The 13,221-nt window shown below is 39.9% G+C and overlaps 1 protein-coding gene across 6 annotated transcripts in view; it reads left to right on the top strand.

The window, feature by feature from the left end:
* Positions 1 to 9,270: 9,270 nt before the first annotated feature.
* Positions 9,271 to 13,221, top strand: part of ARHGEF6 (Rac/Cdc42 guanine nucleotide exchange factor 6) — a 117,321-nt gene continuing 113,370 nt past the window's right edge. For 2 of the 6 annotated variants that reach the window (XM_027535289.1, XM_027535291.1), the window contains exons 1-2: positions 9,271 to 9,631; positions 10,843 to 10,926. In XM_027535289.1, the coding sequence (XP_027391090.1) occupies positions 9,395 to 9,631; positions 10,843 to 10,926 (321 nt within the window). In that variant the 5' untranslated portion in view covers positions 9,271 to 9,394. The remainder of the gene's footprint in view (positions 9,632 to 10,842; positions 10,927 to 13,221) is intronic. The other 4 variants (XM_027535292.1, XM_027535290.1, XM_027535293.1 and 1 more) reach the window with 3 other exon arrangements.

Here is a 13,221-nt window from a genome sequence, read left to right on the forward strand (position 1 = left end):
GGCTGGTGCACTGGGACGACCCAGAGGGAGGGTATGGGCAGGGAGGAGGGAGGAGGGTTCAGGATGGGGAACACAGGTATACCTGTGGCGGATTCATTTTGATATTTGGCAAAACTAATACAATATTGTAAAGTTTAAAAATAAAATAAAATTTTAAAAAATGTGCTACAGAATGAATTATTTGCAAACAAATAACTGACATTGACCTTAGTATCCACCAGGTGTGACAAACTTTTTTTGTTTTTTTATTTTGGTTGCACACTTCAGCTTATGGATCTTAGGTCTCTGACCTGGGAACAAACACAGATACCCCCTACCTGCCCGCCTTCCCATTGCACAGTGGAAGCATGGAGTCCCAGTATGACAAACTTTTATGACTCAATAACAAAAAGACAAACAACCTAGTAAAAGAGGGGCAATAGAAATGAACAAAGATTTTACAGAAGAGGAAATATTTGTGGCCAATCAACAGAGAAAAGCAAAGGAGAAAAGGAAAGATATAAACATCTGAATGAAGAGTTCCAAAGAATAGCAAGAAGAGATAAGAAAGCCTTCTTCAGTGATCAATGCAAAGAAATAGAGGAAAACAACAGAATGGGAAAGACTAGGGATCTCTTCAAGAAAATCAGAGATACCAAAGGAACATTTCATGCAAAGATGGGCTCGATAAAGGACAGAACTGGTATGGACCTAACAGAAGCAGAAGATATTAAGAAGAGATGGCAAGAATACACAGAAGAACTGTACAAAAAAGATCTTCACGACCCAGATGATCATGATGGTGTGATCACTGACCTAGAGCCAGACATCCTGGAATGTGAAGTCAAGTGGGCCTTAGAAAGCATCACTACGAACAAAGCTAGTGGAGGTGATAGAATTCCAGTTGAGCTATTCTAAATCCTGAAAGATAATGCTGTGAAAGTGCTGCACTCAATATGCCAGCACATTTGGAAAACTCAGCAGTGGCCACAGGACTGGAAAAGGTCAGTTTTCATTCCAATCCCAAAGAAAGGCAATGCCAAAGAATGCTCAAACTACCACACAATTGCACTCATCTCACATGCTAGTAAAGTAATGCTCAAAATTCTTCAAGTCAGACTTCAGCAATATGTGAACCGTGAGCTTCCTGATGTTCAAGCTGGTTTTAGAAAAGGCAGAGGAACAGGAGATCAAATTGCCAACATCTGCTGGATCATGGAAAAAGCAAGAGAGTTCCAGAAAAACATCTATTTCTGCTTTATTGACTATGCCAAAGCCTTTGACTGTGTGGATCACAACAAACTGTGGAAAATTCTTCAAGAGATGGGAATACCAGACCACCTGACCTGCCTCTTGAGAAATCTGTATGCAGGTCAGGAAGCAACAGTTAGAACTGGACATGGAACAACAGACTGGTTCCAAATAGGAAAAGGAGTACGTCAAGGCTGTATATTGTCACCCTGCTTATTTAACTTCTATGCAGAGTACATCATGAGAAACACTGGACTGGATGAAGCACAAGCTGGAATCAAGATTGCCGGGAGAAATCTCAATAACCTCAGATATGCAGATGACACCACCCTAATGGCAGAAAGTGAAGAGGAACTACAAAGCCTCTTGATGAAAGTGAAAGTGGAAAGTGAAAAAGTTGGCTTAAAGCTCAACATTCAGAAAACGAAGATCATGGCATCCAGTCCCATCATTTCATGGGAAATAGATGAGGAAACAGTGGAAACAGTGTCAGACTTTATTTTTGGGGGCTCCAAAATCACTGCAGATGGTGACTGCAGCCATGAAATTAAAAGACGCTTACTCCTTGGAAGGAAAGTTATGACCAACCTAGATAGCATATTCAAAAGCAGAGACATTACTTTGCCAACAAAGGTTCGTCTAGTCAAGGCTATGGTTTTTCCAGTGGTCATGTATGGATGTGAGAGTTGGACTGTGAAGAAGGCTGAGTGCCGAAGAACTGATGCTTTTGAACTGTGGTGTTGGAGAAGACTCTTGAGAGTCCCTTGGACTGCAAGGAGATCCAACCAGTCCATTCTGAAGGAAATCAGCCCTGGGATATCTTTGGAAGGAATAATGCTAAAGCTGAAACTCCAGTACTTTGGCCACCTCATGTGAAGAGCTGACTCATTGGAAAAGACTCTGATGCTGGGAGGGATTGGGGGCAAGAGGAGAAGGGGACGACAGAGGATGAGATGGCTGTATGGCATCACTGACTCTATGGACGTGAGTCTCAGTGAACTCCGGGAGTTGGTGATAGACAGGGAGGCCTGGCGTGCTGTGATTCATGGGGTCACAAAGAGTTGGACAGGACTGTGCGACTGATCTGATCTGATCTGATCTGAATCAACATACTAAAAAATTCTTGGGACTTCCCTGGTGGTCCAGCGGTTAGGACTCTGTGCTTTCACTGCAGGGGTCCTGGGTTCCATCCCTGGTTGGGGAACTAAAATCCCCCAAGCTGTGTGTTGCAGCCAAAAAAAAAAAAAAAAAGGCTCAACCTTATTAGTAATCATACAAGAGTAAATTTCACACCCACAAAAATATTTTTAAAAATTAAAAAGTCTGTAATATGGAGTGTTAGCTATGATATGGAGTGATAGGAAATCATACCCTGCTTGTGGGAATGTAAATTTGTATAATCATCTTAGAAAACCATGCTTTGGGGATCGCTATGTGGCTAAGGATTAATTGTAGTGGGAGTAACTGAATAAACAAGCTGAAAAGACAGTTGGTTGTGGTTAGAAAATGTAGTGCTTGAATTCATGATGCAGGAGGCAGAGAAGTTTGTTCAATGACCAAGTACAAGGTGTGACCTTGCAAGTGGTTAGCTAAAGTGGAGGTGAGTTCACTGAAGATGATGAAGCATGTTAGTCTGGGTCCAATTAGGACAGATAAAGCACAGGGGGATTTTAACAGGAAAAGTTTAACGTAAAGAATTACTAACGATAACAGGGGACTGGAGTAATAAGAGATTGGCTGGTAAGAAGTCAAGGGAACTCTAAAAGAATATAGGAAGAGCAGATATAATATACAATGGCAGACAATATAAAAACAATATGTAATAGTCACTACTCACAGAGCTGTGATAATCTCTCTTTCCCTGTATAGCTGAGATCCAGGCCTTGTTAGAGAAGTTGCCTGTGGTGTGCTGAGTCAGAGGAACTTGCTGGACATCCACCCTCTGGAACTGGCTGAAAACGTGCTTCTCCAGGATGTTTCCCATTCATAGGGGAGGTATCTCACCAGAAACACTGCTACAGAACCACCCGAGGGTGGTGCCAGGGGAAATTGCCACCCACTGTGCATTGAGGAAGCCAGTGCACAGAAGGTGGGTGCTAGGAAAGTGGAGGGTGGGGTGGGTGGGGGTGAGGTGTCAGCGGGGGTGGGGTAGGTAGGGGGGTGGTCTTACCAGGAGCCTATGGAGGAAACACACAGGAAACAGGAAGTAAAGCCCCTTCTTCCTGCCAGGTTTTTCCACCACCATCTACTAGATAAAATATTTCAAACCTGCTGGCAAAAGAACACAGCCTGAAAGTCCCCAGATCCATTTTCACAATAAAAAGAGGGAGTGAGAGGTATTATATCAATTACAGGTACAGGAGGTCAAGAAACTGAGTGGTCATGCAGTTGGATTGTTGTTCTTGTGAATACTGAAATTATCACCGGTGTTTGCAGAAATTTTGGTGGAGTATAAGGTTGTAAAACAACTTGTTTCTTCACGTGTGACCTTGGTCCACTGCCTCAGAATCAAGGGGATACTTTAATAATACAGATTCCTTTGTCCCACTGCAGATCCTCTAAACTGGGGTATTAGGGAATTGAACCCCCAAATCTTTTTAACAAGTGCCTTAGATTTAAAATTTCAAAAATCAATTACGATTATTCCAAACGCAGAAAAGTTAAGAAAATAACATAATGGGTTCCAATGTACCCAGAAACCAGTTTTAACAAATGTTAACACTTGCCTTATTTGCTGTAGGTTTTTTTATTTTTAATATAATATTACCAATTTACTGATCGGCACAAGTTCCACTCTCATGCCTTTCTCCTCCCTCCATCACAAGAGGTGATTATTTTTGTACGTTGTCATTTGTAAATGACTACTTTAGGTGATGGAGAGCCTTTGAGAGTTTTTGAGCAGGAATATTCAACGATTACAGAGGTGTTTTTGGAAAATCAACCAAACTGTGCTCTGCAAGGGAATTCATTAAGATGAGAGGATGAAGGGGGAAAGCCAGCGATGAGGCAGTTTCAGTGGCCCAAGGTGTGTGGTATTAAAGATCTGAAGTAGAACCAGAAACCTTTGCTCTTTGTATGGCAAAAACCATCACAATATTGTAAAATAACTATCCTCCAATCAAAATACATTAATTAACTGAAAAAAAGCACTATACTAAAAAAATTTTGTGGGAGGCATTTAATTAATTTAAAATTAATTTTTATAAGAGGATAGTTGTCTTATCTTTTTAAAAAATTTGATTTGCTCAAAATTTATGTTATACTTTATTTTAGGTGAAATCTATATGTAATTTCAAGTTGAAAAAATCAACTCCAGTGCTCCCATTTCATTTAGTTTATGTTTTCCAATTTCTCTGTCTCTTTCTTTTTGATAGTCTTTCTCAAGCTTTTATCTATCAAGCATAGTAGAAAAGCTTTTGTATACATATATATTTTAGAAAACTTATGGATTTTTGCCTAGCTAAAAAATTTATGACAGTTTGATTCCACTTGTTTGACTTAGTATGAATAGAATGTTACATTTTTAACTCATATTCACTCAAAACTTTGGTATAGTTCCACGTATTTTGGCATCCAGTATTACTGCTAAAAGTCTAGAAAGTTTATTATCTTAGTGATTTTAAAAAATTGAATAAGGCTTGAAATCCAATTCTGAGAACATAAAGAAATATCACATTGTAAGAAAAATAAACAACCCAGAAAATTAACATGTGGTACAATATTATTAATTAAAGTACAGCTTTTGTTCAAATTTAAAAAAAATTGGGGCATTAAATTAATTAATTAATTTTAAATTAATTTTTATTGTTATATAGTTGCTTTATCTTTTTAAAAAATTTGCTCATAATTTATGTTCCACTTTATCTTAGGAAATCTATGTATAAATTTAATTTGAAAAAATCTGCAAAAAATATAGTTTTCAAAATAGAGTACATACTGGCTACCTTTTAACAAATCTGAGCAATATTACTTGAATACAATACCAAGATTATAGAAATTCAAAGTTACAATCCTGTTCAGAAAACCCAGATTTAAAACATCTTTTCAGAAAGTTCAATGTCTGTCTTTTAAGGTTATTATGAAATTGATTTCATATCTGGTATCATGTTGTGTGCTTAGTCAATAAAACAGAAATAGATCTCTGCTTTATTGACTATGCCAAAGCCTTTGTGTGGATCACAATAAACTGTGGAAAATTCTGAAGGAGATGGGAATACCAGACCCCCTGTCCTGCCTCTTGAGAAAGCTATAAGCAGGTCAGGAAGCAACAGTTAGAACTGGACATGGAACAACAGACTGGTTCCAAATAGGAAAAGGAGTACATCAAGGCTGTATATTGTCACCCTGCTTATTTAACTTCTATGCAGAGTACATCATGAGAAACGCTGGGATGGAGGAAACACAAGCTGGAATCAAGACTGCTGGGAGAAATATCAATAACCTCAAATATGCAGATTACACCACCCTTGATGGCAGAAAGTGAAGAAGAACTAAACAGCCTGTTGATGAAAGTGAAAGAGGAGAGTGAAAAAGTTGGCTTAAAGCTCAACATTCAGAAAGCTAAGATCATGGCATCTGGTCCCATCACTTCGTGGCAAATAGGTGGGGAAACAGTGGAAACAGTGTCAGACTTTATTTTTGGGGGCTCCAAAATGACTGCAGTTGGTGATTGCAGCCATGAAATTAAAAGACGCTTACTCCTTGGAAGGAAAGTTATGACCAACCTAGATAGCATATTCAAAAGCAGAGACATTACTTTGCCAACAAAGGTCTGTCTAGTCAAGGCTATGGTTTTTCCAGTAGTCATGTATGGATGTGAGAGTTGGACTATAAAGAAAGTTGAGCACCGAAGAACTGATGCTTTTGAACTGTGGTGTTGGAGAAGACTCTTGAGAGTCCCTTGGACTGTAAGGCGATCCAACCAGTCCATCCTAAGGGAGATCAATACTGACTATTCATTGAAAGGACTAATGTTGAAGCTGAAACTCCAATACTTTGGCCACCTGATGTGAAGAGCTGACTCATTTGAAAAGACCCTGATGCTGGGAAAGATTGAAGGCGAGAGGAGAAGGGGACAACAGGATGAGATGGTTGAATGGCATCACTGACTGAATGGACATGAATCTGAATAAACTCCTTGAGTTGGTGATGGACAGGGAGGCCTGGCATGCTGCAGTCCATGGGGTCACAAAGAGTCGGACACACCTGAGTGACTGAACTGGACTGTGTGCTTAGATAAAATAGTCGCTAGATTTCTGTATGGCAGAAGGAGAGCAGATAATGTTGTTCATCAAAATGGGTAGACTCTAATATTCATATGATGGAAGAGAAAACTTAGGCTTCTGCTTGAATTAAATGAGTCAGTGAGGTAATTTCATGCAAGTTCTGGATACATGTATCCACCTTTACTTCTGCCATTCTCTTCTTGCAAGCTTGACAAGGTAACTTTTGCATAGCATTTTATTTTTTCATACTCTTATGTAAAGCCTGTGCTTTGTGCCGCTATGATCTCCTGTCTTTCAACCCTCCACTCTGTTCCCCCAGGTCATTAACTTCTTTTCATTGCCCTGGATTCCCTGGTTAGTCATTTCACCCGTATGGTTGCTACTGTCCTGGAATGCCTTGCTTTCTTGACATTTGCCCATACCAACCCTAACTTCCAATCTTTATACTAGTAGAAGTGTTTCTTCTGCTTTGAGATGGCCTTGCCTTTCTGATTTTACTCTATTGCCTACAGTCATTTGCGATAGCCAATGTCTAAAATGAGGCAGATTTTCACCCCAATAACCCCAGTGGGCTCAAGCCTATTTTGAACAAGGCTGGGTTCCTGAAATTACCCAGGCTTTATTCTTCAACAAAAAATATAAGTGATACCTCAATAATACTGCCGGATTTGTTTGTCTGTAGAATACAATTTTGATGAGCATTTGTGAGAAAACTGGTGAAATGAGATATCAAAGTATATTTAAGCAGGTTACATTTAAGAATTTCATTGATCAACACATGGATTTTGGTTTTATTTCCATTACCTAGATTTGGTCATGGATCAAAAGTCAATGAAAACTTTTGATTGACTATACTTATTTTGCTCATAAATATAATTATATCAAACTGAATATCTGGAGGTCAAATCTTTCTTATAGAATTATTGATAGATACAACAACATGAATGAATCTCAAAGTGATGATGTTAACTGCAAGAAACCGGACAACAGAAAGGTCCATACTGTATGATTCCACTTATACAAGATTCTAGAAAATGCAAACTAATCTATAGGATTGAAAAAGGATTGTTCATTGTCTGGGATTTTAAGGGAAAGGAGGGAAGATGGGGTTGAAAGGGCACAATAACACTTTTGGGGGATGACAGAAAAATTTTTTGAATTGTGTGTGCATGATTGTATCATGGGATGTATACATATGTCAAAATCCATTAAATCATACATCTTAACTATGTGTGATTCATTATGTCAATTATATCTCAGTAAAAGTACAAAAATCATTAGCAAGGAAAACATGTTGGTTTTAAGTCATTAAAATGTCTGCTGTGTACCAGGCACTCTGCTGGGGACAGCATTCATCAAGGCAGACAAGACCCCTCCCCTAGTGGAGGCTATATTCCGGTGGAGGAGACAGATCAACAAATGACAGTGGTCAAGTCTGGATAACTGTTACGACAAGGTAGAAAGGGGAAGCTTTGAAAGAATGTAGCCAGATTAAAAAACAATTTTTATTTGGCTGCACCTGGTATTAGTTGTGGTACGTGGGATCTTCACTGTGGCATATGGGATCTAGCTCCCTGACCAGGGATGGAACCTGGGCCCCCTGCATAGGGAGAGTGGAGTCTTAGCCCCTGGACTACCAGGAAAGTTCCCCAAACATGTAGCAGGATTATCTAAGCTGATTATTTGGTAGTAGATGCCTGTCACTCTGTTGAAAAGATTCTTAAAGTTAGCAGGATCCCAAGCATCAGGAGAGGGTAGTGATGGTGAGTACCATGCATTTGCCCAGATTAGGCTATACTGTTGGCCTTATCATAAATTTCCTAATCATGTGGCTATTATAACTGGTTATGAAGCTGTTTTAAGAATAGTGTCGATCTCTTGTTATAGACCATTTTTTTTTTCCAGAGCAATATTTTGAAGGCAAAATGTTTCTTGTTGGGGAAACATCAACCTTCAGACTGTAGTAAAGACAGAGGACAAGTGTTCTTTTGTTCTCGAAAATTCTGTTTCCAAGTGCTTTTCACTAGCCGATATGACTGTGTCTGAGCCTTTGCTAAGGGCACTGCAGCTGGATTGTGTAGTGGAACCAGGTCCAGAAAAAGAATCGCTCAAGAATGCAAGTAAACAGGATGTCAGATGTTATCCTTAGTCTATTTCCCTAAACATAGCTTTTTGGCTGCAAAGTAAAATGCCATTCTTCTAGTTTGTGCTTACACAGAGTGATGGCTGACAGCAGGCACAGTCTTCATCTGCTTGGCACGTTGTCACCGTGCAATTCAACGTGTTTTGCAAAGGAATGATCATGACACATTATCTCGGTGAGACAGTAAGAGGACATCCGGCCATTTCTTGGAAGAATTTTCCCAGCTTACCTTCTCTGAGCCCTGTTGTGCCAGCACAGCTCCCCACGAGGCTCAGATCTGTCTGACCTAAGAGCCAGTTGGCATCTTCCTCTTGACAGAAGCCAGATTTTCACTGGGGCTAGACTATTTATTGACAGCGTTTTCTCAGACTGGCCCATGAGTATCTCATTTCCAAGGTCCCCTGAAGTGCTGGCTCGCCTCTGTTTTCCCAGAGCGCTCGCTGCCTTCTCTTTCTTCCCTCCCCAGCATCCTGCTCACTTCCTTCCCTTACAGCTTCTTGCACTGTTGGTTTTTTTTGGGGGGAGGGGGAGGGGTGTGAGTGTGTGTATGTATTTCTTCTTTTTTTTTTAAAAAAAAAAAATCCTAATGAATTTGTTTTGCAGCTTTTGAAAAAGAAACGCAGTGTTATCCAGGATTTTTCCCCCATTCATTCTATTTCTACATCTTTGAGTGTGAGCTCTGTGGTTTTCAAATCCCAGAATTGGTGTGGCTTCCACCGTTGTCTAAGGAACGTTGTTTTAGAGCTTTGCTCTGCAAGCACGAGAAGAGAACTCACAAAAAGGAAGACAACAGCAGATGCAATCGCGGATGTGGCTTAGTCCTTGCAGCTGCCCCAGAGAGGTGCTTGGGAGCATTCAGTCTGCAGTAATGAATCCAGAAGAGCGTGTCGTGACCTGGCTCATATCCTTGGGAGTATTAGATTCCCCCAAAAAGACCATCTGTGATCCTGAGGAGTTCTTGAAGTCCTCGTTGAAAAATGGGGTAGTGCTGTGCAAACTGATCAACAGACTAAGGCCTGGCTCTGTAGAAAAGGTAAGGGAAATTTGCAGTATCTTTAGGGTTGCTCACCACCAGAGAGCAGCGGTAATGTCACTCTGGAGATTTCGATTGCTTGGGTCATGGGACACTCCTGCTTTCATCTCTTTCTGAGACTTAACCGTTCTTTCTTACTGTTTTCGTAGTTGGAAAAAGTCAGAGAATGAAAGGTTATCCTTTAGTGATTGGCCACTGGAGGTTAGTACAGTAAAAACCTGTGACACCACTGGTGCCAGGGGACAAGGAGAACACCCCGTCACGAGCTGGCTCTGTCATAGAGACGCGTGTTGTACCTCCCTGTGTACTGAGGACATGTTTTGAACCTGAGGTTCATGTGAGTCCGTGGAGTAAAGGGATGATTTGTAACAGATATTCAGGGTGCTTATTGATGGTATGACTAAATTTAGTGTGGATTTACTTCTCAAAGAAATAAAGTATCCATTGAAAGAGAGGCTATTTAGCAATCAGGAGAAATAATCCAAAATGTCACAACGGGTTTGTTAAAACAATAGAAACCAAATATATGTTTTGAATGCAACACGTGTTCAAAGTGAAACTAACCTTACTCATTTTTAAAAATCCAAAATTGTGAATGTTGGAAACCCATGATCACCAGTATGAATAATTTTAAAAATGGGCACCTTGACTAAGTTTAAAAGTGGAGCCATAAATTATTTTTTTAAGGTCAGCAGGGAATGAGACACTGAGTACAGTTCATTTCCTTCCTTGAGGCAGTTGGTGTTTTTATTGAACATACCGATTTACTTATAATTTCTCAAACTTGGAAAACAGTGATAAAATGAAAAATGTCGAGAAATGTGATCAAATGTAAAGAGCAGCGAAGAGGAAAATACAATTTTAATACATTATCATGAGGAGGATGGAGGGAAATGATAGGTTGAAAGCAGTCAGGATGAAAAAAACTTGCAGGGTCTCTCTAATTTGCTATCACCACACTTTGGTAGAAAGCATGAGAAAGTTTATAAGTGCAGATGGCTTGGGGCTAAGGACTTGGTGACATTTGGAACAAGACCAACCGTTTAGATTTTTGCATCACTTCCTTCAGTGGCTAATTTCTCTTCCTGGATTGACAGTAATGTTGGCCCCACCTTAAAAAGCCTACTTTATCTAGTTATCAGCGAATGATGCAATGATGTGTCCCACTTGGGATGACAGTCTCCAAGTGATATTTGACTGTGTTTCTCTAGTACTGTCTGGAGCCCCAAACTGAAGCTGACTGCACCAACAACATCAATGACTTCCTGAAAGGATGTGCGGCCCTTCAAGTGGAGGTAAGCCCACCCAGGTTGCCTTCCTTGTGGTCATTTTTCACTCTGCTAATGAACATGGTGTTGTGGTAAAAGGCTTATTTTCACTGTTAAACAGAGGAAGCATTTTTATGGAAACCATGGTTAAGATCGATGGTCCTCAGTCATTGTTTGTTTGTTTGTTTATTTTTTTTCCAGAAACCAATTCCAAAGCAAAACAAAATCAAAATTCAAAATATGGTAACTTTTATCTTACTGTATAGCACAGAGAACCATATTCAATATCCTATGATAAACCATAACGGAAAAGAACATTAAGAAAAAGAATGTCTGTATATGTGTAACTGAATCATTTGGCTGTACAGCAGAAATTAACACAGCAATGTAAATCAACTATAATTCAATTTTAAAGAACCAAAATATAGTACCACTTAAAAACAGCTCTCCAAATTTGTTGCATAACTCAGGGAACTCAAACCAGGGCTCTGTGACAACTTAGAGGGGTGGGATGGGGTGGTAGGTCGAAGGGAGATTTGAGAGGGTGGGGACATATGTATACCTATGGCTGATTCATGTTGATGTATGGCAGAAACCAACACAGTATTCTAAAGCAATTATCCTCCAATTAAAAATAAATTAAAAAAAAAAAAACAGCTCCCAAGCTCTGAAAGCAGGCTTTTGGTGCCAGAGGTTGTATGGTATGCATCCCTACTAAGTGGAGGCCAAAGTGGGCCACTGGATGCTGCAGAGGGTTACTGTAATCCTTTTGAGTTGGGAAGGGTGGAAAAATTATAACCACTTTTCCCCACTAACAATTTAGAATAGAGGCCATGAAAGAATTTGGGCCTGAGGTAGAAACTGTATATTAAGTTACATTGTATTCTTTTATGTTATGTGGATCCTTGCAGTAAGTATAGGGGGTGTTGCTGAAAAGGAGGTGACACTTCTGCTTGTATGTTACATTATTTCATGTCTCTGTGCTTTAGTGCTTTAATCTGTAAAATGGACACAATAATAACTACCTTATGGGGCTGTTTTAAGGATCAAATGAGATACTGCATAATAATTTAGAGCTAAGAGCTCCAAATTCCAAAGATCTATGAAATAACGTAGGTAGAGTACTCAGCACAGGACCTGGGGTGTAAGAAGTATTAGTACTGGTTTGAGCCTGGAATCTTCCCTACTGGCTCAGACAGTAAAGAATCTGCCTGTAATGCAGGAGACTCGAGTTCAATCCCTGGGTTGGGAAGATTCCCTGGAGAAGGGGGCAGCAACCCATTCCAGTATTCTTGCCTGGAGAATCCCATGGACAGAGGAGCCTGGTGGGCTACAGCCTGTGGGCTTGCAAAGAACTGGATACAACTGAGCGACTAACACTTTTACACACCTTCTGGTATTAGACTACTTGGGTTCAAATCTCAGTTATCTCTTGCTAGTAGCTTTGTGACCTTGGGCATGTTACTTAACTATGGCTCTATGCCTCAGTCTCCATATCTGCAAAATGGGAAGAATAGCAGCACCTGTCTCATGGGATTGGTATAAGGTTTCAAAGAATTCGCATCCTTGGAAGAGTGCATGGCACACAGAAAGTTTTCTCCTAGTGTTAGTTAACTACTAGTAGTACTAGTACAAGTACCTTTTCCCCAGATAAACTTTGCTTCCTTCAGAATTTTTCTGAAAGTTAGCCATAGCATCAAGTTATGCTTGTTTCAGAATATTTTATTCCAGATTTCCTTATTGCCAAATTTTAGCTCCTTCCCTCTCTCTCTCTCTTTATCTTTCTGTGTGTGTGCCTGGGCACACGGTGTGTATGGCTTTTAAGGCAGGTGCAACCTACTCTATATCCCTTATGGAATGATGTCTGCTCTGAACAGATCATGGCATTTTCTTTTCATTTGTTAAATAAAAACATGGTGAGGTTGCCAATGATTCATGCACTCTGAAGCTGTCAGAAGGTATATTGAGCTTCTTTGTGGTTCTAAGAATACTAGGTGATACAGAAACACCTCCTGGGTCTGGCATTGTTGAAGAATGAGTCGTTTCACATAAGTGGATTTTTCTGATAATTAATGCTTACTCCGTTAAGCACCCATACTTAAAATATTTTTGGCCACTTTGGACACAAACATTTCTTTAAAAGTATAACATAATTTTCGTTTCTTACATGAAGGTCACCAAACATATTTTGATCTCTTTTGGATAATTCAGGCTGGCCTGAGCATCAGATGAATATTGTGAGGAGGCAATATCTGGCAGGATGGTTAACCACATCCCTTCTCCAGTTTGACAGACAGACATGGGTCAGAATTTTGGCTCTGT

This window comes from Bos indicus x Bos taurus, chromosome X (genome assembly GCF_003369695.1).
Source record: "Bos indicus x Bos taurus breed Angus x Brahman F1 hybrid chromosome X, Bos_hybrid_MaternalHap_v2.0, whole genome shotgun sequence".
Lineage (NCBI taxonomy): Eukaryota > Metazoa > Chordata > Mammalia > Artiodactyla > Bovidae > Bos > Bos indicus x Bos taurus.